Source organism: Pangasianodon hypophthalmus, chromosome 29 (genome assembly GCF_027358585.1).
Source record: "Pangasianodon hypophthalmus isolate fPanHyp1 chromosome 29, fPanHyp1.pri, whole genome shotgun sequence".
Taxonomy (NCBI): Eukaryota; Metazoa; Chordata; class Actinopteri; order Siluriformes; family Pangasiidae; genus Pangasianodon; species Pangasianodon hypophthalmus.
Genome location: NC_069738.1, coordinates 12,137,665 through 12,160,408, shown reverse-complemented (window position 1 = coordinate 12,160,408; position 22,744 = coordinate 12,137,665). Strand labels below are relative to the sequence as shown.

Below are 22,744 nucleotides of genomic sequence, written 5' to 3'. Positions count from 1 at the left end.
TCAAACTAGCGATGTTGCTACAACAAACACTAGACAGATTTGTCACATATTGTCCATGTTTTGTTTTCATAGCTCTATTCTCTTCCTGTTCTTTCCTTTGCAACTTTCCTGTGATTTCCTCTTCTCACTTTTTATCTCCTCATGTGTACTCTTCTCAATATATAAGTGGAATAGAGAGGTATTATATGTAATAATGAGACAAAAGAAAGGATCAAGGGTGTGGGAGGGAATTTGGCCTCTGCTATAATAAGACAAAGCCCATTTGTGACAGGCACAGGTGTGTGTGTGTGTGTGTGTGTGTGTCTGTCATGCCAGGTCGTGCGATACATTTATGGCACGTCAGTTGACACACTGACTGCTTTATCCTGCTGTGTGTGGTGTGGCCTTTGCTATAACACAGCATTCAGGAATGACGCTATCCGTCGCTAGATCTTCTGTTGGTAAAATAATTTTATGAATAAAACCAAAATACTTTTTGGTCTTGATGAAAGGCTAAAGGTGCCCTGTGTAGTTTGAGGGTCAAGGTGGATGCAGGGCTAATTTTAGGTGATGACTGGGGTTTAAAATTGGCAGAAGGATTCCACACCGAAAATTAATTTTAGTTACAACTTAATATTTATCTGGGAAATTCTGGAAATCTAAGTTAATTAAAGGACCCATCAAACATTCAGCTGCTCTCCAGGGCATGTACTGCAGAAGGAAAATACTTCATCTACACAAATTATGCGTAACATTCACAACAAAACCTGTTTATTTTTGTGTTTTATTCTGAAACATTTTTATCACATTACAATAGAACTGCATGCCTCCAAAAGATCATTGAGATAGTATCTTCGATGTACGTTAAAATTCTTTTTTTTTATACATTTGTAATAAACTATTACCCTTAAACAACAAATGTACAGTATTTATGCTTGTGTACTACTCAATACACTAAAGATTAAGTATGTTTAGAATTAAATATAAATTTGTTATATTAATTTGCTCTTCCCCTTATATTCATCTCTCTCTCTCTCTCTCATTTTCATTCACTCCAACTTTCAAAAGCACTGCTCCTGTTCTGGATGATGGATGAGGTAGTGTGTGTGTGTGAGTGGGCTTGAGTGGCTGTGGCTTTGAATGAGAAAGACAGCAACTGGTACAGAGAAGATTTTATCATTATGTCTGTAGTAATACAGAGTGTGTGTGTGTGTCTGTGAACACAAGCCTCGCCATGCCATGATATATTAATATTTGCCTCCTGGCTGACATTATGCTGTGGATTAAAAGGACAGATCTAGATTTCAACAAATGGATTTCACTACTTTACCCAGCATCCACCAGGGCAGGCAGCTCCCAGCATGTGAATATTAAAGCATGTGGGTGTGTATAGTAGGGGTGAAATAGGGGTCCAACTGAACTGTAATCTGTCCGAACTGTAAAATGTTTGAAGACCAGTTCCAGGAGTACAGGCAGTATTACTCAACCTCACTCTATTTCCATGAATGTTAAGTTTTCAAGTAGCAGTTTGACCCTTAACTTTGAGCAGTGCTGTAACAAAAGATCCAAGAGCAAGTAAATGAATATTATTCAAAAACATTATACTGGTGTATTGTGCATCACTATTTGAGTCCATAAAGACTTTAATTCTGAAATCCTTAACAATAATCTTGAGATATAATAGTAGTACTTTGAACAATATTAAAGCATTTCAATATTTCTCAAATTTTCCATACAAATTCTTTCATTCATAAGTAAACAGAAATATTATAAAGCATACAATAATTTCTGTATTTTGTTTCCTGAAATCAGAGCTTAAGACACCTCACCTGTACAAACAACCAGCGATTATGGCACTGTTAAATTGTACAATTAAAAACTAAAACACAGATGTACAAAGAAAGAAATCAGCAACCGATATGGAAATAATTAGCAATGGTCAATATTCTATAATATATATAAATGAAACAGCAAACACCTCTACCTGGGTTCAGTGAATCGTCTCCTGTGAACTAAAACAAAATAACAGCAAATTATATAAATCTTACTCTAGCACTCATGCTTAGGTAAACCTGTAATAATTCAGTGTAGTAAAACCATTGTTTTACTTTTTTACTTGCACAGGAGTTTTTTCGTCCAGGTTATGGCTTCTTTTAGCGTGTTTGAAACGTTTATCAAAGAAATATTTCTGTCAGCAAAAGAAGAATAAATAAATTACAAATAAAGAGCGAAAAGTAATCTTGAAAGCTTTGCAACACACAAGACTATTTCACTACTGAAGAATAAAAACTGGTTTGTATGTATGTTTTGTCTCACATGTTACAGTATTTTTGTGTCTTTAGCAAGTAAATCCTGAAGTTTGGTTGATTCATGTGTTCATATTACACCTAAATTTTCATGCAGTATCACAAGTCCTGTTATTTGCAGACAATCAAGCTGCTTTGGCATTCGCTTATTGGTCCACTGATATCAAAATGACTGGATTCCAAAAAAAAAACAAAACAAAAAAACAAAAAAAAAAAACATGTCAAATAATATGTCACAAAAAATTGTGAAACAAGGTCAGTAGATGGTTAAAATAATATTGATAGCTGTATGTTCTTCCCATGAAGCTCAGAGGAAGACTTGCTCATAGAGTCTTGTGCTTCGGCAGAGTAGCCACTGTCCCATTTAGCTATTCTAGGGTCAAGTTCTATGTTCTGGACAGCAGAAGACCATTAGCAGTGTGAAACATGTTCTCGAGCTTCTGCAGATGACTCACTCTCCTCAGGAATGTCTTGCAAATCTAGATGTAGAAAAAAATACAAAAAATATAATAATAATTAATTTAACCTGCCATAAGGACAGTTGGGTGCTAAGCATTTTATTGACAACACAGATAAAAAAACTAGCTACATATGTAGCTGCAGTTTATGGAACACTGAATAACTGACAGAGAATCACCTGGATACATTATTGTGCAAGCATGCTGAGACTTTCCAAAAAAGTCCCAAAGTGATGCCATCTTTGGAACCTTCTTGCCAAGTTGGCACTGGTTCCAAATGGTGTCAAGAAACCCTGGTAGTTATACAAGTTCATAGTACCACAGTTACATACATAACTAGCATTTTATTTCATCCCTACTAACAGGCAAATGCGATGTGAATCATTAGGATAGTGTATGCCACAGTACCACACAATGCAACCAGCATATTCTGGGAGTAACACACCAGTTTTGCTACGATGGCTTAGTTCTACAATTGCTATGATAGCGTTAGGACTGCAATTCCCACGAACTGCACTCAAGTTTTGCACTCAAGTCTCCATCAGTGAACAGCTGATAACTTCAACAACACTTCATGTGTAAACTATAATGAACTTTTGTGTTTGCACAATTGCACTTTTTGACCATGTAGTACACAGTTTTAGAAGGGAATTATTTATATTCACACTATCCGGTCACCCAGATGAGGATGGGTTCCCTTTTGAGTCTGTTTCCTTTCAAGATTTCTTCCTCATATCATCTCAGGGAGCTTTTCCTCACCACCGTTGCCTCTGGTTTGCTCATTAGGGATAAATTAATAGATTTAAAATTTATATTCTGAATTTATATATTTCTGTAAAGCTGCTTTGTGACAATGTCCATTGTTAAAAGTGCTATACAAATTAAATTAAACTGAATTGAATAACTAGGTGTTGTGATATGACTGCCACACTTATGGCACAGGGAGATTATCCTTGTAGCCTTGTAGTACCTGGACAAAGTGCAAAGTGAAGCCCAGGTAGGAGCAGCACATCTATGAGTTGGAGATGCTCCTCACAGAGAGGCATGTCACAGTAGGGGCTGGCTGTCCAGCCCACTTGTAGACCAAGTGTGACCCAGTGTGCCTTTCCTCCATGACAGATGAACAGGTGGTCTAAGGATTGGATCATCACTGTGTAGTCTAATTAGTACAGTAGAGGGCATATCAGGCACAACAAGGAATGATCTGCAGACTTGTATTCACAGAACCCTGCAGGTCAATCAACTGATTTACAAAATTGGGTGACATGACCTTGGACAGAAATCTCAGAGTTAACTAGCCCAGAGTCATCTGGCTACCAGTGCATGTATCCTATGCCTTGCCCCATTCAGAAATGTTGTACCAAGTTTATTAAGAGATGCCATCCATGGTGCTGTGGCTTGCTACAGCATAGATGGAGACTCTCTAAAGAAAAGTTAGTATTTCAGACAATGCACCGGATCCAGTCATTGAAGTGCATACCATTCACGGAACAGATTCAACCCAATGGCATACAAGTCCAGTGCACCCTTGGGTTCAGGAGTGTTTCCTGGACAGGGAGTTTGCTGTCCTCAGTTGGCGATTCATGCCAAGGGGCCAAACCCACAAGCACAGGTGACCTGGACGGGGGTACCAAATCTCTTCATCCAATATTAACAGCATATTTGCTTAGGGAGGAAGGTTTTGCTGGGGTCACAAGCAGGCACCTATGGCCTAGCTACTGAATTTTGTGCAACATAGGAAGAATCTGCAGTAGAGGAGGAAAGGCATGTAGTAGATTCTGAGTGCACCAGTGCATCCTGTACCAGCAGGCTCTGCAGCTCCACCAGGGAAAATCACAATCGGCAATGTGTTGACTTGGCACTGGTAAAGAGCTCCACCTTCACCTCGCCAAACCTTTCCCAGATCTTGGACATCACTTTTGGGTAAGACACCACTCTCCCAGGCATATGCATGGTCTCAGCACTGTTGTATAGCCCTGGTGTACAAGTTATTTTCAGTGAGGATAACTGTGGATGGCTTCCTTTTAGGGCCAGAGATGAATGTGACTCACTGTCTAAAACTTGTGCAAGGCAGACAGAACCTTGGGCACTGGAATATGAAACCAGATTGTGCTGAATTAAAAGTGCCATGCTAATGGTCCTTTGGCTGAGCTGGTTTTGTGATTCTGAAACCTGCACTCTCCTCTACAGGACCTCCTTGGTTGCAGGCCCAAAGAATGACCCTGACAGTGTGGGCATATTTTGCAGGGTTGATTTTCAAACACTGACAGAGTATATTTTGCTAACCACATTTGGCAGCATATGTAAACCATGTGAACTGATTTATCCAGTGCTAGCAGTAAAATGACTAAAACACTCCCTGTGCAAGCCACATGTAATGAAATAATGAAAGTTCTCACCAGCATCTGAAACATATAATGTGTCTGCATTCAGCACACAAGCAGCACTCATCTGGACTCATCTGGCTTCATCAAGTGAGACCACCAGCAACACAATACAGGCATCAACAACTGGCAAGTGTGCCCAACATGCCTGTGATCCATCATATTAGCTAGAATGTGCACAACAGTGCTTGGGCACAGTTCAGCTGTCTGTACAAATTCTTCATTAAATTTCTCACTAACGTCCTTGCACTGAAGCATAGTGAATTCTGTTATGACTGATGTTTTGCAAAAAAGGCACAGTTGGTGTTGCGGGTTGTGTAGCACTGGCTGACCCCAGTCTGGCTGCCACCATTACAAGTGCCACCATTAGCAGTGCCTGTGAGCTGGCAGAGGCTGAACCCAAACCTGTTTTCGAGTTGCTGAGGCCAAGATGAACATGATGATGACCAAGAAGGGTGACTTGTCAGTGGATTATATGGCTCTGTCGGAGGACATTACTCTCCCAGGTTTTGTGGTCTTAGCATTTAAATTGTTGATTTTCAGTTGACGTACTGTATGCAATTGATAAGACTGGGGATTGACTCCGACTGCCTTCTGGGCTTCTTATTATGATTATAAAGCATTACTGTTTGCAACCAAAAAAACAATACTAAATATTAATGGAAATACAGCTAACCACAGGGCTGTTTGTTGGTTAGATGGTAGCGGATGTGGAATACTCTGATCATACTGTATAATCAAAAGGGAGAATCTGACCTGGCAGGGAAAATGAGTGGTGAATAGAAGGAAAACTTAGTCCGGTATTGCGAACTAGCAGATTCAAGCTAATTTAGCAGGATCAGTAGTGAAATTGCTTGTGGCATGTAGTCACTGGCCTGCTAGACAGCAGGAATGTGAACACATGGAGGAGAGAGCAATGAGGGAAAACACATACTGAGCCACAACACAAAGCAAGTTTGTAGATAACTAGGGAACAACTCAGTCAGTGATAGCTCATAAGGCTAGCAATTCTATTGTCGCAAACCTACTCAAAGCCAGTAGGCACCACAGAGTTCCACAGCACTAAAAAATGCCAATAGATTATATGTAGTGCCGACCATAGTCATGAGCTCAATGGATAGATCTAGAAAGTCTACATGTGGTCTGAGATGTATAATGCGAGTAGAAGAAAGGGAAAGATGGCTGTATGGTATTTATTACAAATATTGCATCATGCAACACCCTGTGACTTTGATGGAATATATCGGCATGCATATGGGCATGCACAAGAAGGTATTCAGGTGATTCTGGCTGCCCCTGGTGGTTAGGAATAGGGGTCAAATAAGGGTGGAATAAAAACATACATATTAGCACTAAACAATTTAAAAGGAAAAAGGAAAAAAAATTATGTTCAAGAGGTATCATTATCAGTGTTAGCAATGCTTGTTCTCAGGCTTCTCTCCAACTGAGTGTGATCACAGAGTGCACCATTTGAAATGAAAGAAAATTGAACACTCTGCAAACTCTTCCAATAAAAACAATAATACGATAAACATTTGCAGCCTTAAAGTGAAGTAACACTCCCAAACTTTCTCTTTCCCAGGTAGTGTATGTTCTTTAGTGTTTTGGGGCCTGAACAAATACATAATAATATGAAATTTTTTGGTCTCTCTGTCCTCTTCAGTTTTGTGCTTTTTAATAGGTTTTACTGAAAACAGCATTACACAAAAGGTGAAGACCTTCTGATGACCCAGTGCATGGCCATTATGGACTTTGCCTATTAAAAAATGTGTCTCACATTGCATTAGACTCCTATATCACACATATACAGTAATTCTGTCTTGTAAATGAAAATTTCAATCCAGAATTTCACTACATCATTTCCGTGAAAGCTAATTTGCACAGGGGTTTGTGTTTGAGATCGCTAGTTATATTAAATACTGTCGGCTTTAACTGAATCAATATCAGTTAAATAATCATGTATGCAGTCTGTCTGACATATCAGCTTCAGTTCTGCATTATAATTATAATTTTAATGATACTGAACCAGTTCATTCCAGATACTACAATGTATTACTTACAAACATATCTTTGCACTGTTTCAGGTTGGGACATGGCTATATTTGCACTGCACACTCATGGTCACATGCCGCTTTAGCCATACCAGGGTGGAGGAGTCCTAGGCCCTCTACATTGTGTAGAAAATATTCAAAATTACTTCTTACACATAAAAGTCTCCTATGCGTAACAAAATTGGGATTCATCAAATGTGTGTACACATATGACATACAAGCTTTAATAAATAACAATTGTTCATTGCTGATGTGTGTGCATTCACTGTTAATTTAATTAAAGTTACACACAATTAATCATCTGTGGTATGTAGGCACAGCCTCAAAGTGTCTCTAATAAAGGACATGGAGAAATGCACAAACAAAATAAACTTTTTTTTCTAAAGCAGAGTTTTTGATTCTGGTCAATAAAGCAGAGTTATTAAGCTGTGCGTCAATATTTCTGTTTGTCATTTTTTAATACATTTAATGAACATTAAATGTTGCATTTCAGCTGCACGCTCCTGAAACAGAAACTACTGGTATTTACATAACTTTTTAGCAATGACCATCTTAGTCTTTGTATTTGCACCCTACTGAAAACCTGTGGTCTGAATTGAACGGGGAAGTCCACATGTACAAACCTAAGAATGTAAAGGAGGTTAAAATGTTCTCCATGAAGGAGTGGACCAAGATCCCTCTACAAGTGTTTTCTTCCTTATTAGACATGACAGAAAGCGACTCAGTGCAGCTCTTCTCTCCAGGGCACGCATCACAAAAATATTATTTTGTAAGTGACACATCATTTTTAAACCAGTATTGTACATTACTAATAAACTTTCTGTTTGAGTTTTTTAAAAAAAAAATAAAACTATACTATGTCCCTGTATGCTTCAGCTCCAAATATCACTTATTGCTTATCACTTCCTGGAGGCACTGAGGCACAGCGGGTAGCGCTGCCGCCTCAGAGTACAGCATAATGTTAAAGGCATAAGTATTTCAGATTTGCTTATGACTTTAATATCACAGTATACTCTCACACCCTTATTCCTTGAATATCTGGGACCACTGAGTAACATAATTTGCTGGAAAAAAAGCAGTATATAAAAACATTATACTATATGTTTTTTTTTTAAGGCCTGTATCCTTATCTCACAAAAGAACATTTGTTCCTAAGGCACCTAAACACTTCAGTTAAATATGACATATTTGAGTTCTACAATGAATAAAAAGCTACAAATTGAATTCACAGAACTATCTGCAGGCTGAAGTTGGAAATTGGTTCTACCTGCTTTTGAAAAAAAAAAAAGGATTTCATGATACCATTAATGTCAAAAGAATTCAAAAGCAAACATCTTGGACTTCTCTTTTTCCCAGCGAGTGGGTTAAGATTTGATGCTTTTTTTTTTTTTTTCAAGTTTCCACTTTTTCATGGCTGCCCAAAAGAACATCTTTATTTGCAGCAACCTCTGCAAAGCTCTAGCTCAGCTTCATTAAAACGTATTTTCTCCACTCCATTTACTTCTTTTCTTTGGATTTTGAATAACTGTAGCCTGCTGAAGGCTTTTATTGGCTCACTGTCAGAACACCTACAGAAATTAGAGTGTGATTCATTCAAATGAGAGGTATATGAGGGTAAATTGGTGTGTATTGTATGTTTATGATATGTAAATGAAGAACTAGTGGGCGAGAGCTTGTTTCCATGCAGCCGAAGTGGATGCATCAGTAGTGCTCATATCATCACTCGCTTATGCTGTCATACAACAGTTTCATGAATCAGACTGTAGCAGGCAGGAGGGTGTGTGTGTGTGTGGGGGGGGTGTTTGAGGGTGAGCTAATGGGGCAATGACTAACATGACACACCGGAGCCTTGTTGTCCCATCTAGATTTATATAATCTGTGTGTGTGTGTGTGTGCGTGTGTGGTTACGAGCAGATCAAGGCTAAAACTACGCAGAAAGTGTCCTGTGAGCTGAAAAGTTGAAACATTATTCGTTTTTGAAAAAAAAAAAAAAAAAAGTTTTACACGAGCACAAACAAAAATCTCACGTGCTCTTATCCTGAAGTGGCGTACTAGCAAGATTGTTACACTAGAGAGATTGTATTGTGTCCTAAAGTTTGCACCCTTTTCTACAAAACTTGATGAAAATGGGCCAATGCACTAGTGAAGTTTTTGTGCATGTTATTTGTTCTCCATATTCCCTCTGAGTTTGGATCTCCCAGAAAAAAACAGACCTAAAACTGAAATACAATGGCCATTATTATCATTGATACACCTTTAAAAAAACTATTTGAAATGGTATATGAATGTAAAGCAAAATGTGTTTACATTAGTTAATAAACTCTCAGAATTAAGGATATTAAACCACTGCAAAAAAAAAAAAAAAAAAAGATACTTTAGCAAGTGGCAATATCTTGAATATAATCAAATGTATCTAGCATTCCCTATTATAAGATTATTAAACCTATTTCTAGACATTTTTTTACTAATTTCACAAACTTTTAATGTTCCTATTTTACTGGCAGATCATTTTTGCTCATTTATTTTCTATAAAGAAGGAAAATGATCTGCCAGTAGAGTTATTGTTCCTCTTTTGGCTTGAAATTAGTAAAAAAAATGTCTAGAAATAGGTTTAATAATCTTATATTTGGTGTATTCCATCTTATTATAAGAAATCTAGATAAATTTGATTATATTCAAGATATTTGCGCTGGCTAAGCAGTCATTTTTGGCGTGGAGCTTTCCTTGACACTGGGGTGGTACCGTCATGGGTACACCTTTTGCACCTTTACTTTCTACCTAGAAAGGTGCAAGTAGTGTACCTTTAAAGCTTTATTCTAAAAATGAATTATGGCCGTGCACTATGTCCACGTTTCCATGTACAAAATAAAATAAAATGAAAACCTTTTCAGAGGCTCTGTTTTAATCCTGTTGGCATCAGAGTTGTGAACTTGCAGCTAATATTTCATCTAAAAAACATATGTCTACACTCTTACGTCCTCCGAGTACTGACCTCTAGGGCTCTCGGAACGGGGGGACACCTTCAAGTCTTCATCATCGTCATCGTCTGAGATCACATCTACGTCTATGTCACTGCAGTCCTGCTGACCGTCTGTCTGCTCCATAGATGCCTGACTGGCCAGCGGGGTGTCAGTGTTTGGGTCAGTTTCACTCTCTTTGCGATGTAGTGCAGCCTGGTAGAGGGAAAGAGTGGTAACTTACTCAAATGTCATACAAATATACTAGTTTTAAATACTGAATGTACAACAATGACCATTGTTTTGGCAAAAGTTACTAGCTCTAGCCTATATCTTCTGTAATTTCAATCTGATCTGGGAATAAGGTTGTGATTAATTTTCTATAATATCGGTTCTACATAATTTAAACCTAATAGTAAATAGATTAACACCTTTATTTAATAATAAACAGATTTAACAAAGAAAACATCTAATCATTTACATGGTGAAGCTTTCTGTAAGGAGAGATTTATTTAATATTTCATGGAAGGAGTCTCCAGTGTCAGCGCTTTATAACAGTCTTTTTTTTTTTTTGAACAATCTACACTTTTTGCCACTGAAAAGTCTTCAGATTCGGTTTATGTTTAAAAAACATACTTCCCTGGATTTTACAACAATTACAAGTTTAAAAAACTGGCCACTTTCAAATCCTAAGCCTACTGGCTACTAACTAAATAATTTAAAAAATCTTTAAAAAAACCAAAAATATATAAAAAAAAATTAAAAAATCTAAAAAAAAAAATTACCAAGGAAGCACAGTGAGTATTATCTTTGCTAGCTAGCTAGTTAATATGTTCCTGTGTGCTTAAAGATCATCATTTTACAACTGCATGTGAAATAATTAGGGGTGTTTGTTAAAAGACGATGAACTGTGCACTTAATACATTAGAACACGGGAAAAATTGCTAAACTTAAATCATCTAACAATGTAAAACAGTAGAGATGATTTCATACTGTAAAGTTAATTCAGAGACCTAGTAGAGAAAGAAATTCTTATTAATGCTCTTGTTTTACATGCTATATTTACTGTTCTGCTCCTGTAGCTACTGCAGCATATAAACAACTTCATCTACTACAATACCTGGGAATTTCCTGTGCTTTCCCCCAGGGTGGCGCCGTTGGACTTTAGGTCTCGTAGTTGTTTTTCAAGGTGGGCCCGTGCCTTCTCGCTGTCTTTGAGTCTTCCTTCAGCTCCTCTGAGGCGGACCAGCTCCTCCTGCAGGAGGCTGTGCTGACGCTGAAGCAGTGCCAGCTCTCCCGCTGTCCCCACTTCGCCGGTTCCGTCACGTGAGAGAGACCGACCCGGGCGGCACAATGACGTACCACCCTCACGCACGCACAACTCTACGATGGAGTCCTGCCGAATCACTGCCCCCTGGGAAACGAGTGACTAATGTATTATAGCCGATTTGGGTCCTAAATGGACTACTGGAGTTTAATTCTGATCTGGTCAATTACATACGCAGTTAAGGAAATGAAAATGCAGAATACAGTCTGATTAAAAAAAAAATCAGATATGACTCAGATGGTGTGGGCTTGAATCTGACCTGCAGAGCATGGAGCTGAGCGCTGAGATTCACCAGTCGCTGAGAGACTTTCTGAAACACAAAGTCCATGAGGAGAGGAACAAATCTAACACACAAACACACACTCAGCAGAGTACATAAAACTAGTAATCCTCATTACACCAAAGCACTGCTGAATTGTTGATTCTGATTGGTCAGGAGGTGTTGATCAATTGTCAATAACAGCAGCTCTGACGGCTGTTTGTATTCCAAACATATTTCATTATATTAGTGTAACACACTTAAGGAAAATTGTATTCACTTTGAAATTTCCCTAATACTAAACAAACCTTCACACACCGACCTACAGCCACAGCTAGTATTCACCTGAGTACATTTTGCCAAGCTGTACTGTTTGACTAATTTTGCTTCACAGAACTACTGTATGAGTTTTTCAAAAAATCCCTGAAACACTCATAGCGGCGTGACACTCACTAAGATAACACTACCATGTCAATGTCACTGCTAGGCAGAGTCATGGGAAAAAGAAAGTACACCCTCCTTTAATTCTATGTTTTTATTCATCAGGACCTAAATAACAAGGTCCTCAGCAACATCTATAAACAAAACAATAACCTCAGGTCGCACAAAAAAACACAACAGATTTTAATATGTAGTCATTTTTCCCCAAAGACATTCAGAAACCAGAAAAAATGTGTACACCCCATAATTCACTAACATGTAGAACCACCTTTAGCAACAATAACCTGACGTAATATTTTCTATAGGAATTTAATCAGTCTCTCACATGGCTTTGGAGAAATTCTTGCCCACTCTTCTTTACAAGAATGCTTCAGTTCATTGATGTTTAAGTGCATTCGTTTATGCAAAGCTCTATTAAGATCCTGCCACTGCATCTCAATGGGATTGAGGTCTGGACTTTGACTTGGCCATTCCAACACCTTGATTTTCTTTCTTCTTTAGCCATTCAGATGTGAATTTGCTGGTGTGCTTGGGATCACTGTCCTGCTGCAGGACCCAATTTCGGCCCAGCTTAAGCTGATGGACAGATGACCTCTCATTTGTAGAATATTCTGGTATAAAATGTTCAGGCTTTTTCTGATTGTGCTCTCACGAACATAAACATTTAATGTGCTTACAGAGGCCTGTAGGTAACATGATGTAGGTCTTGGGTTTTTCTTTATACCTCTGAGCATTGAACAGTCTGACCTTGGACTGAATTTGCTGGTTCGCCCACTCCTGGGAAGACTTGAAGGCTCTCAATCCTTCTCACTGTAGAATGGTGAATTTCAAAATGTTTGGAGATGATGAGCAGCAACAGTTGCTTCTTTGAGGTCAAGTCTGATGTCCTTTCTTCTTGGCATGATGTAGACACACACCTGAGTGCTGCAGAACACCAAACTGCCAAAAGTTCTGCTTTTATAGAGGTAGTCACACTTCTTGACTAATCTTGTGCATTTCATTACTAACACCAGCCTGCTAATTACTCAGTTAATGATTGTGGAAGTAGGAAGGGTGTACTTATTTTTTCCCACCTGGTTTCTTAATGTTGGTTTAATTTTTGGGAAAAAATGACACCATATTGAAATCTGTTGTTTTCTTGTTGACACCTGAGGTTATTTGTTTGTTTATAGAAGTTGGTGAGGACCACTCAATTGTTATTTAGGCTCTGATAAATGTTCTTGGCATGAAATGGCATCTGATTGTAGATTTGGAGACTCAAAATAGATTTGTAGATTTGGAGACCTTCTGCAAATCTCCAACTGAGATCGTTTGCCTCTCTAACCATCCTCCTCGCTGTGTGTAGAGACAAAATACACTTGTGACACCATTCTGGTTGGTTCATTACAGCTCACCTTCTTAATTATTGCCCCAACAGTAGCTATTTTTTTAAAAGCCAAGGTCAATACACTACATTGTTGTTTCATTTTATTTGTGTATTCTCTAATCTTCCTCATGTTGATGAATGACTAAGAATGAATGGCTTTGGTCTAACCACATATTTATAAACCTCGAGAAACAGGAAGTCATGGATGACTGCCTAAGAATTCCTAAACACCCGGGAACATAAAGTAAAATATAAATGGAAACATGCTTCAGTTGCATTTTGTTCTAGGGGCATCGCTAATTGTAACATTTTTTTTATAATAAATTTATGTCAATTAAAGATTAGATCTATTTTAAGTAGATCTAAACCATGCCAGCAAAATGCCCCTCACATCATAACCACCAGCCAACAGTTTTTTCCTTTAATTTGTCACTGTTCTGTATCTAGAATTCATACTGCAGATCATTCTTTTGCAGATCACAGCATGTGTTCCCCACCACTGTGAAACAGGAAATAACAAGTTTAAACAATCGTGTTATTCAAAGTTATCTCCAAAGTTACCTTGAAGTGAACTCCAGACCAACGAACCAGAAATCGGTTCTCTAAACCACACCCAGATAAAAAAAAAACCCCAAAAAACGTAGATTTCACGCTTGACCAAATGTATAAAAAGAAAAAAAAACCTAGATTTCACACTTGACCAAATGTACCCAAAAAAAACAAAACAAAACAAAAAAAAACCCAGAAGTGTGTGTGAAAAAAACCCTAATTCACCCATTTAACTGTTTATAATCCACTTGGTACCTCGCTTGGTGTCTTGTCCTCCAGCTGATTCCCATTTCCATCCTGCATGAATAAATGAATCAATCAGCTCAAAGGAATCAAGCCGTTGAAATAAATCCATCAAATATGATTCATATGTTGCTAATTGATTGGTAAAGCTACTGTATGGTTATGAGGTAAAGGGCATCAGCTGGACAGATACTCCATATAAAGGGTGTTTGGTAATGATTTCTGGAACAAAGTTTGGCAGCAAAGACAGTTGTGCTGCTTCAAAATCGTGATAGGTTTTTTACTGAATTCACGTTGCCATGGAAACAAGTGTCACACGGTCGTGAATAATGAGTAATTATCCTTGTTACAGAACTGCATAAAACTCAGTAATAAAACAAAACATCTCTCCATCAATGCAGTGGGGTTTAATTGACATTTACTGCAATTGGTTGCTGTGTTTTGTGTATTGCTGTAGAATTATTAAAGAAATATGAAAATGACTATAACGAAAATAATAAAAGAGCAAATAGTTGCACATTGTTCATTATTACTTAACTTCCCCTTTGAAAATCTGCTTACCTGAGAAGCTGCTGTCTCCTGTGAACCATTGACTAACACCTCCTGTCCATCTGAGAGTAGGAGAAAATAGAATCACGAATCAAAGAGAAAACAACTGACTGGCACATTTATTACGAGAACATATGCAGCCTGACGAAAAAGAGATAAAGCTATACATGACAGATTACAGTGCATTCAGAAAGTATTCAGACCGTCATTTTTTCACAGTTTGTTATGTTGCAGCCTTATGCTAAAATGCTTTAATTTTATTTTTTCACATCAATCTACATTCCATACTCCATAATGACAAAGCAAAAACAAGGATTGTGATAACTTAGCAAATTTTTATTAAAAAGAAAAAGCTGACATAAGTATTCAGACCCTTTGCTATGACATTTGAAATTTAGCTCAGGTGCATCCCATTTCTCTGGATCATCTTTGAGATGTTTCTACACTTTGACTGGTGTCCAACCATGGCAAATTCAATTGATTGGACATGATTTGGAAAGGGACACACCTGTCTGTATAAGGTCTAACAGCTGAAAATGTATATCAGAGCAAAAAGCAAGCCATGAGGTCAAAGGAAGTGCCTGCAGAGCTCAGAGACAGAATTGTGTCAAGGCACAGATCTGGGGAAGGCTACAAAAAATATCTGCTGCACTGAAGGTTCCGAAACCCACAGTGACCCACAGAAACAGCTCGATAGAGACAGTAACCTTAACTCAGGATCTGAGTGTGGACTCGGGTGATGTCAGGTGGCAACACTACCCACTGCACCACTGCATATAAATATACGTTCAGCTACTTGGCAAGATGCAGTAAACTGTACATGTGCCATGCTGTATACTGGTGAGAGGATTTTAATTTAATTTACATTTAAATAGAGGATGGATTTACTAGCCCTTGTATGCAGCAGACTAAACCCGTCGAGTAACCACGGATGTGCGGTGAACATCTTAAAGAAAAGCGACTGAACTGTGAGATGACGTGCGGTCTGGAGAAGGCATTTACTTTTTGATGTGCAAAATAATATTAATATTCACATTCATCTGTGCTATTTGCTCACATGGGCGAGTTGTTAAAACCTTAAAATCTGCATTACTTCTCTTAGCAGTGAGGTGACTGCATTTCTCACTAATTCCACAGTCACTGAAATCACACCTAAAAAAAAAAGGCTTATCATTAAATACTTCAGACACGTTAACATGCTGATTGGTGTTAAACGCTGATGGAATCCAGATGTTGTTTCAGGTTTAGGAGTGTTGTAGCCGTTTAAGCAAAGAAAAGTACAGAATTTTATTTATTTATTTATTTGGAATGAAATTTGTTTTTGTTGTATGAATATACTGATTAAATTAAAAGTTTAAGTTTACGTGAGGTGGGGGTGTTGATTAAATGTGGGAGATGTCTCTTGTTAAAAAAAAAAAACGTTTCAAGATGCAACATTTAATGTAGACCTTTAATGTGCCACTTAATATATATGCCACTGACTAGTGTCGTTTAGGAGCAATAAATCACTCAGTGTACTTCTCCTCCGGGAAGTGTGTGCAAAATTCCACAAACACCACAAAGAGTTTCTCATAAACCTGCCATTTAGGAACTACTTTTAGCTTTAAGACTTTTTTTTATGAATACACCTCCACCATGAAAAAGGCCACAGGTGAATCCTGGCCCAAGCTGTGTCTAGCGCTAGAGGCAAACGTATGAGGGGACGAGGAAGAAACCCAGGCACCATTCTGTGTCCAGCTGAGAAAGGGAATGGCCCAGAGCAGCCCAAATTTGTTGTCAGCTAGGAGTAGATACTTAGAGATTTGCACAAACTGAATATGAAAACTTCACTAAATCATGCTCTTGTGTGTGAGACCTAGAGTAAAGAAAAAATGTGTGACTCTACTGAGAGTAGAAATTAAATTTCTACTCAGCTCACAGCATTTACTTATTACTTTTGTTTGGTTCCTGAATCTTAATTCAGCATCAGTGTCTAGCTGACGCCTGACATGAATCTAACTAAGTGTCTGCTTTGGCACAAGACAGCAATGGTGCTACACAACAACACCAGCAGTGCTACACAACAGCACCACACTTTTAGATGTTCATAACAAAAGGGAGACTTGTGACTCAATATGGAAGCCTAGAAAGGGTCAGTATCTCTTGCTGTGTTCTTGCTTCATACTCACTTATCACCAGTGCCCCTGTGTAACTGTGGTGACCATTGGAAGTGCAGGCCAACGGGATGTCAAACCCAGAGCTTAACAACAGCTCAGTCAGTCTGTCCACTAGAAAAAGCAAGAAATATCTTAAGAATCATATACAGTATATACTAACATTAAGTATAGAGTAATAATATACTATGATCACAATAGAATATGTACGGAATAAAACACGACACGTCATGCTGTTCTAGGAAAATAATCAGTGACATGGTGGTGTGAGAAGGCCTGACATGAATTACAGTTATCACCTTGTAGTATATTATTTTCCTATAACAGCACATCCTGAAAGGTTTTTTTCTTCTCATACTACAGCAGTTTAGTTCCTGATACCAGTTACGTTATAATAGATATAACGAACTTTCCCTCACCAACCTCCGTTTTCCCCTCCCTCACAAAGTTAATAACAAAAAAATCGCAACTTGTCATAATACTGAGAAACCTTAAAGTGCTAAAGACTTGTCGAAAAAATTTAAGTTACCTCTAAGCACTGACACTGGAGACTCCTTCCAAAAAAGCTAAATAAACATCTCCTCTCAGAAAACTTTACGCTTTTAATGATTACACACATTTTAAAGATTCAGTCATGTGGAGTGTCCACCATGCCAGCAAGTCCCTGAGTACGCTGTTATACACTATATAAACGATAACGTGTTAGAATATTAACCCGTGATTTGCCCTGAAGTAGAGCTACTCTCAGAGCTGCTGTTATAGAGCTGCTGTTATCAACCAATCAGAATCGAGAATTCAACAGTGCTGTGGTATAAGAAATTCTGAAGTGTTCGTTACTGAGCTCGTTTGGTCTTTCTTCATTAACCTTTGACCCTCACCCTCAGTAATGGCTTGTGTGAGTAGCTGTTCTCCTCGAGGTGCCTGAGGTGTATCAGCTCTGAACAGGTTCCTGGAGTTAGACGGCAGCACAACCTCTTGACCCCCCATGACCTCAGCAAGTTCAGAGAACAGTGTCACACGCTCTTGCAGCAACTCCAACACTTCCCTGTCCTTCTGCTGGATATCAGCTGTGGGTGGAGGCGCAATATCTTAAACCTTATACTAGCATTATGTAATATAGATACAGAAATGATACTGCATGGGATTTTATTTATACGTGTGTAAAGCGTGCATTTTATATTTAATATCCCATTAATTTTTTTATATCACTCCATATCTGACTAGACTAATCTGGAGAGTGTAATACATACCTTTGAGTCTTCGCAACAGGGCCTTGTCTTCTGTCTCAATTAGTGGGAATTCTTCTCTTGAGGGACATCTGTAACGGAAAAAAAGAGTGGGTGTGTTTATATTGGATGAGGATACACTCACTGTCCACTTTAAAAGGAACACCTGTACCCATGCTCATTCGTGCAATTATCCAATCTTCTTTATCAGTCATGTTGCAGGAGTGCAATGCATAAAATCATGTAGGTAGAAGGTCAAGATCTTCAGTTAATGTTCACAACAAACACCAGCATGGGGAAAAATAGCCTCAGATTCCTGTTCTAGCTGAAAGGAGCCCATCTGCCTGAAGGTTCGGCATGTTGTGCATTCTGAGATACTTTTCTGCTCACCACGATTGTAAAGAGTGTCTGTTTGAGTTACCATAGCCTTCCTGTCAGCTCAAACCAGTCTGGCCATTCTCCTCTGAACCCTCTCATCAACGAGGTGTTTCTATCAGTAGAAATGCCACTCACTGGATGATTCTTTTTTGTTTGTTTTTTTGTACCATTCTGTGTAACCTCTAGAGACTGAGAAAATCCTAGGAGATCAGCCGTTTCTGAAATACTCAAACTAGCTCATCTGGTGCCAACAACCATGCCATGGTCAAAGTCACCGAGTTCACATTTTTCCCCATTCTGATGTTTGATATGAACATTACCTGAAGCCCTTGACCTGTATCTGTATGATTTCATGTATTGTACTGCTACTACATGATTAGCTGATTGGATAACTGCACAGGTGTTAGTATTCAAGTGAGTGTATTTATGGATTGAAATTACTAGTGATAGAACTTTTCGACTTGACAATGCAGTATAACACGGTACGGCTACTAATCCTAAACCCTGGCCAAGTACCTGTGTTCATTTCCCATTGCATGACTGCACACATGAAAGTAAGAAGTGATGACCAGTTACTTGTTATGGGACTACCTACTTGGTTAGTAAAATGTAATAGTTAACATTAATTAATTTAATTGATTAACTTGATGACACAGGCATATAATACAGTAGATTGTGTGTGGCACCGTCACAGGGCTCCTAGTGAGGCACAGGACATTTCTTGGCTTGCTGTAACTCCATCTACAGCTACAGCAGGTGGAGCAACCAGTGGTAATGTGAATTAGAAAGAGAGAGCTGTGGAAAAAATTAGTTTGAAGTTTAACTTTATTCAAATGAGAAGCAATGCAATGAAGCAACCTTCAGTAGGTGTGAGGGATGGTGGAATGCTTCTTTTTTTACCCTCAGTGAAACATTTTTCTTTTCTTGGGTCCAGATATCTAATTACTAATCACAGCTCCTGAACCAGCCAGTGATACTCGCCGTTCTGCTCTACTCTGCTCCAGGTTTAACATGTTTGATTACACAGATAGTGCAGGTCTGGGGTTTGTGCCCATTACCAAGTAGTGAGAATGTTGCCTTAGACTCAATATGACACTAACAGATTGTGATGCACTGTGTAGATGCAATTTATACATAAGCATTTCCCTAGAGATTGGTTAGTTTTTGTCAAATACATTTAATTTGTGGTCAAATTGGTTTTTGTACACATTCTGTAGCTTCTATCGCGCATGTGGTGTGTATATGTAGTGAATATAAAGCCTTTTGGGATTCGCCTAACATAAAGATGACAGATATTACGTGGCTCATCATAAAAAAAAAAGACATTTAGAAAGAAAGAGTTTACAGTATTGATTTACAAAATGGCAGATATCTGACTCCTGCGATTACATTTGATGAGTCAATGGCCTGCAGCACACGTAGTTCCACAAACATGTACCAGTTTGGGGTTCATGGACAGAAGAGTTCCTACATTTAGGAACAAGATGTGGGATCGTTGATGTGTTACCGTACCATGCTGTACCACACTGTCTGGTGGAAAAGTCTACATTAGTCTACATTAAACTTATCTGAATACAGCTTGCATTAGTGTGTTTAACTTCTGCAGCTTATTTTACTGCATGTGTATGAGTGTGTGTGTGTGTGTGTGTGTGTGTGTGACCTGCTGACAGCTTGCTGTATGTGCCGTAACCAGGTGCTTCGGTCATCTTTGGAAGCTGCGTGCAGCTCGTACATCTCCGGTGGGCTGAACTCACTGCTGATGAGGAACAAGCCTCGCTCCTGATTAGCTATGTCCCTGACCAACAGGTTCTGTAGTGGAACTACTGCAGACTTATCCTATGCAGAAAAGAAAAGAGAGAAATAGAGAAGAGGGGGAGGAGGCAGGAAGAGAAGATAAATAAATGTTTGTTACATCGGAAATCTGCATCAATTATGAATGCAGCTGCACTGAGATTATTTGAAAGGAGGCCAACTAAACACAATCTGCAACAAAACCGTTGTTGAGAGACAGAGTTGTCTGGATAATGTGCAAAGGAGTGAGTTATTTTTGTGTGTATGAGCCAAAAAACTGTATGTTGACTCACCAAATTGGCAAAGATGTATCTCTGATCTTTCTCTTGCAGGAACACTAGTATATCAGTCATGAGGAGAACTTGAACATCTACACGAAGCAAACAAAGTGTTAAAACACGCTCACACACACATCATGCTGCAAATAGTTTTTAGGTCTTGTAGTCAGTTCAAAAGTAATATAACAGAAAATCCATAACCTTAAGCTTAATCACAGACAAAGGCCCTTTTAGATTTTACAGGAAAAAAGCTACAGAAGTGAGACTGAGAAAAAAACCCAAAGGTTTCTTTACACATTTGTGAGAACATTTGTCCTTTGTCTCTAAATCCCTCACACATCATCACTGCTACCATCTGTCTCCTTTCTCAATCAGACCCATATTATAGTCATATCAAGGAACTTTGTCCTCACACACACACACACACACACATTTCTCTGCTTATTAATACCCTTAAGTCTGGAGCTGGGTGTTTTCCACAGCAGTGTGCCTTCGTGGATGAGCTGTCTGCGCAGCAGCTCAGCAGGTCTGAACATGGCGTCTGAGCGCAGTTTGGCCTGAGAACGTGGGTCCAGCCTGGAGCGGATCTCCTGCAGCCTCTGTGTTCGCTCCAGCTCCAGCACCTGCTGCTCCACACCATTCAACAAATCTCGCAGTAGTGCCAGAGCCTGTTTCAGCCCCGCTTCCTCCTCTGGATTGTCTATATGGAACATTACATTCACATAAAAAGTTACACGCAATCAGAATACTAGAGCAGAGAAACGTTGTCAACTTATGCACTTCTACATAGATGGTTCCTAGAAAAAAAATGTCTTCGCATTGGAGAGATTTTTTTTTCTCGGCTTTTGTACAAAATGTGATCAGTGATGACTACTCATAATATTAAAAATATAATATCTCAACAATTGAACTGTTAGCAATGCATTACGTCATGATCTCAATGATGAGGTCTCAATGATGGCATAGTAATAATAATGTGGGACAAAATTTTATACTCACACTTAAAGAAAAATATGCAGTTAAATTTTAAAAAAATCAACGTTTTTAAAAGTCCATAATGCTCTAATGGATTTATGCCACATTCAATTTGAATAGCAAATACAGTATACAGAAAACTCTGATTAGACGATGCGTCATTAGTCTGTCCACTTTTACTTTTCCTCCAAAGGCATGTGGGGAAAAGGATGATAATCCACCTCGCTCACATTCATTACACCCATGACTGTATTTCACATGCGCCTTCTCAATCACTGCTGATGACGTGGTACAGATTCATCAGCAACACCGGCTAAAAAAAACCCAAATGGAAATGGAGAATAAATTTTCAGTCTGTGTAATCACCAGACATGACTGCCACTGATTGGCTGCATGAATCTACAGTCTGGGCTAGAAAGAAATCAGCTCCAGCCTCACTTCTTCACACTATTATTATGAGCATTGGTGGTGCCACAATGGTCCAAAATAATCTTCATTAACATCAAATAATCTGATGATTTTTATCTCTGAAAGACAGGAGGATTTAGTCCTGCTAGCTCATTTATACCAGCTGCCTCTGGTCTTTATAGTAGAATATCTGTAGATATTTATAGACGATCTACAGTTGGAGTCATATGTTTATATACGCCTTGCAGAATCTAATTTAAATAATTTTTAATAAATAAGAAGGATCATAAAAATTGCTTTTTGTTTTTTATTTAGTACTACCCTGAATAAGCAACTTCAGATATAACAGATGTTTACAGATGTGTTACCTGGAGGATCAACGACTGTTTTTATGTTTTGTGATAGTTGTTCATTTGTCTTAGGTGGTGATGTGATAGTTCTTATTATTTTGTCTTCTGATAAACATGTAAATATCTTATGTAGCTTCTGAAGAGCAGTACTAAATGAAAAAAAGGATCTTTAAACAAAATAATAATAATTTACACCAAACAACCTGTTCAAAAGTTTCCCCCTGGCTCTTAATGTACTGTTTTGCCTTCTTGAGCATCAGTGAATGTTTGCAGCTTTTGTAATAGTTGTGTATGAGTCTCTCGATTGTCTTCAGTG

The 22,744-nt window shown here is 38.4% G+C and overlaps 1 protein-coding gene across 13 annotated transcripts in view; it reads right to left on the bottom strand.

Moving 5' to 3' along the window:
- Positions 1 to 1,589: 1,589 nt before the first annotated feature.
- arhgef1a (Rho guanine nucleotide exchange factor (GEF) 1a) overlaps positions 1,590 to 22,744 on the bottom strand; it is a 77,887-nt gene continuing 56,732 nt past the window's right edge. For 10 of the 13 annotated variants that reach the window (XM_053231528.1, XM_053231527.1, XM_053231535.1 and 7 more), the window contains 13 exons: positions 21,147 to 21,395; positions 20,711 to 20,787; positions 20,287 to 20,462; positions 18,273 to 18,340; positions 17,901 to 18,089; positions 17,038 to 17,136; positions 14,882 to 14,931; positions 14,333 to 14,374; positions 11,722 to 11,772; positions 11,256 to 11,549; positions 10,171 to 10,351; positions 7,188 to 7,294; positions 1,590 to 2,764 (listed from right to left, as the gene is read on the bottom strand). In XM_053231528.1, coding sequence (XP_053087503.1) covers positions 7,224 to 7,294; positions 10,171 to 10,351; positions 11,256 to 11,549; positions 11,722 to 11,772; positions 14,333 to 14,374; positions 14,882 to 14,931; positions 17,038 to 17,136; positions 17,901 to 18,089; positions 18,273 to 18,340; positions 20,287 to 20,462; positions 20,711 to 20,787; positions 21,147 to 21,395 — 1,547 coding nt within the window. In that variant the 3' untranslated portion in view covers positions 1,590 to 2,764; positions 7,188 to 7,223. The remainder of the gene's footprint in view (positions 2,765 to 7,187; positions 7,295 to 10,170; positions 10,352 to 11,255; positions 11,550 to 11,721; positions 11,773 to 14,332; positions 14,375 to 14,881; positions 14,932 to 17,037; positions 17,137 to 17,900; positions 18,090 to 18,272; positions 18,341 to 20,286; positions 20,463 to 20,710; positions 20,788 to 21,146; positions 21,396 to 22,744) is intronic. The other 3 variants (XM_053231534.1, XM_034301524.2, XM_053231537.1) reach the window with 2 other exon arrangements.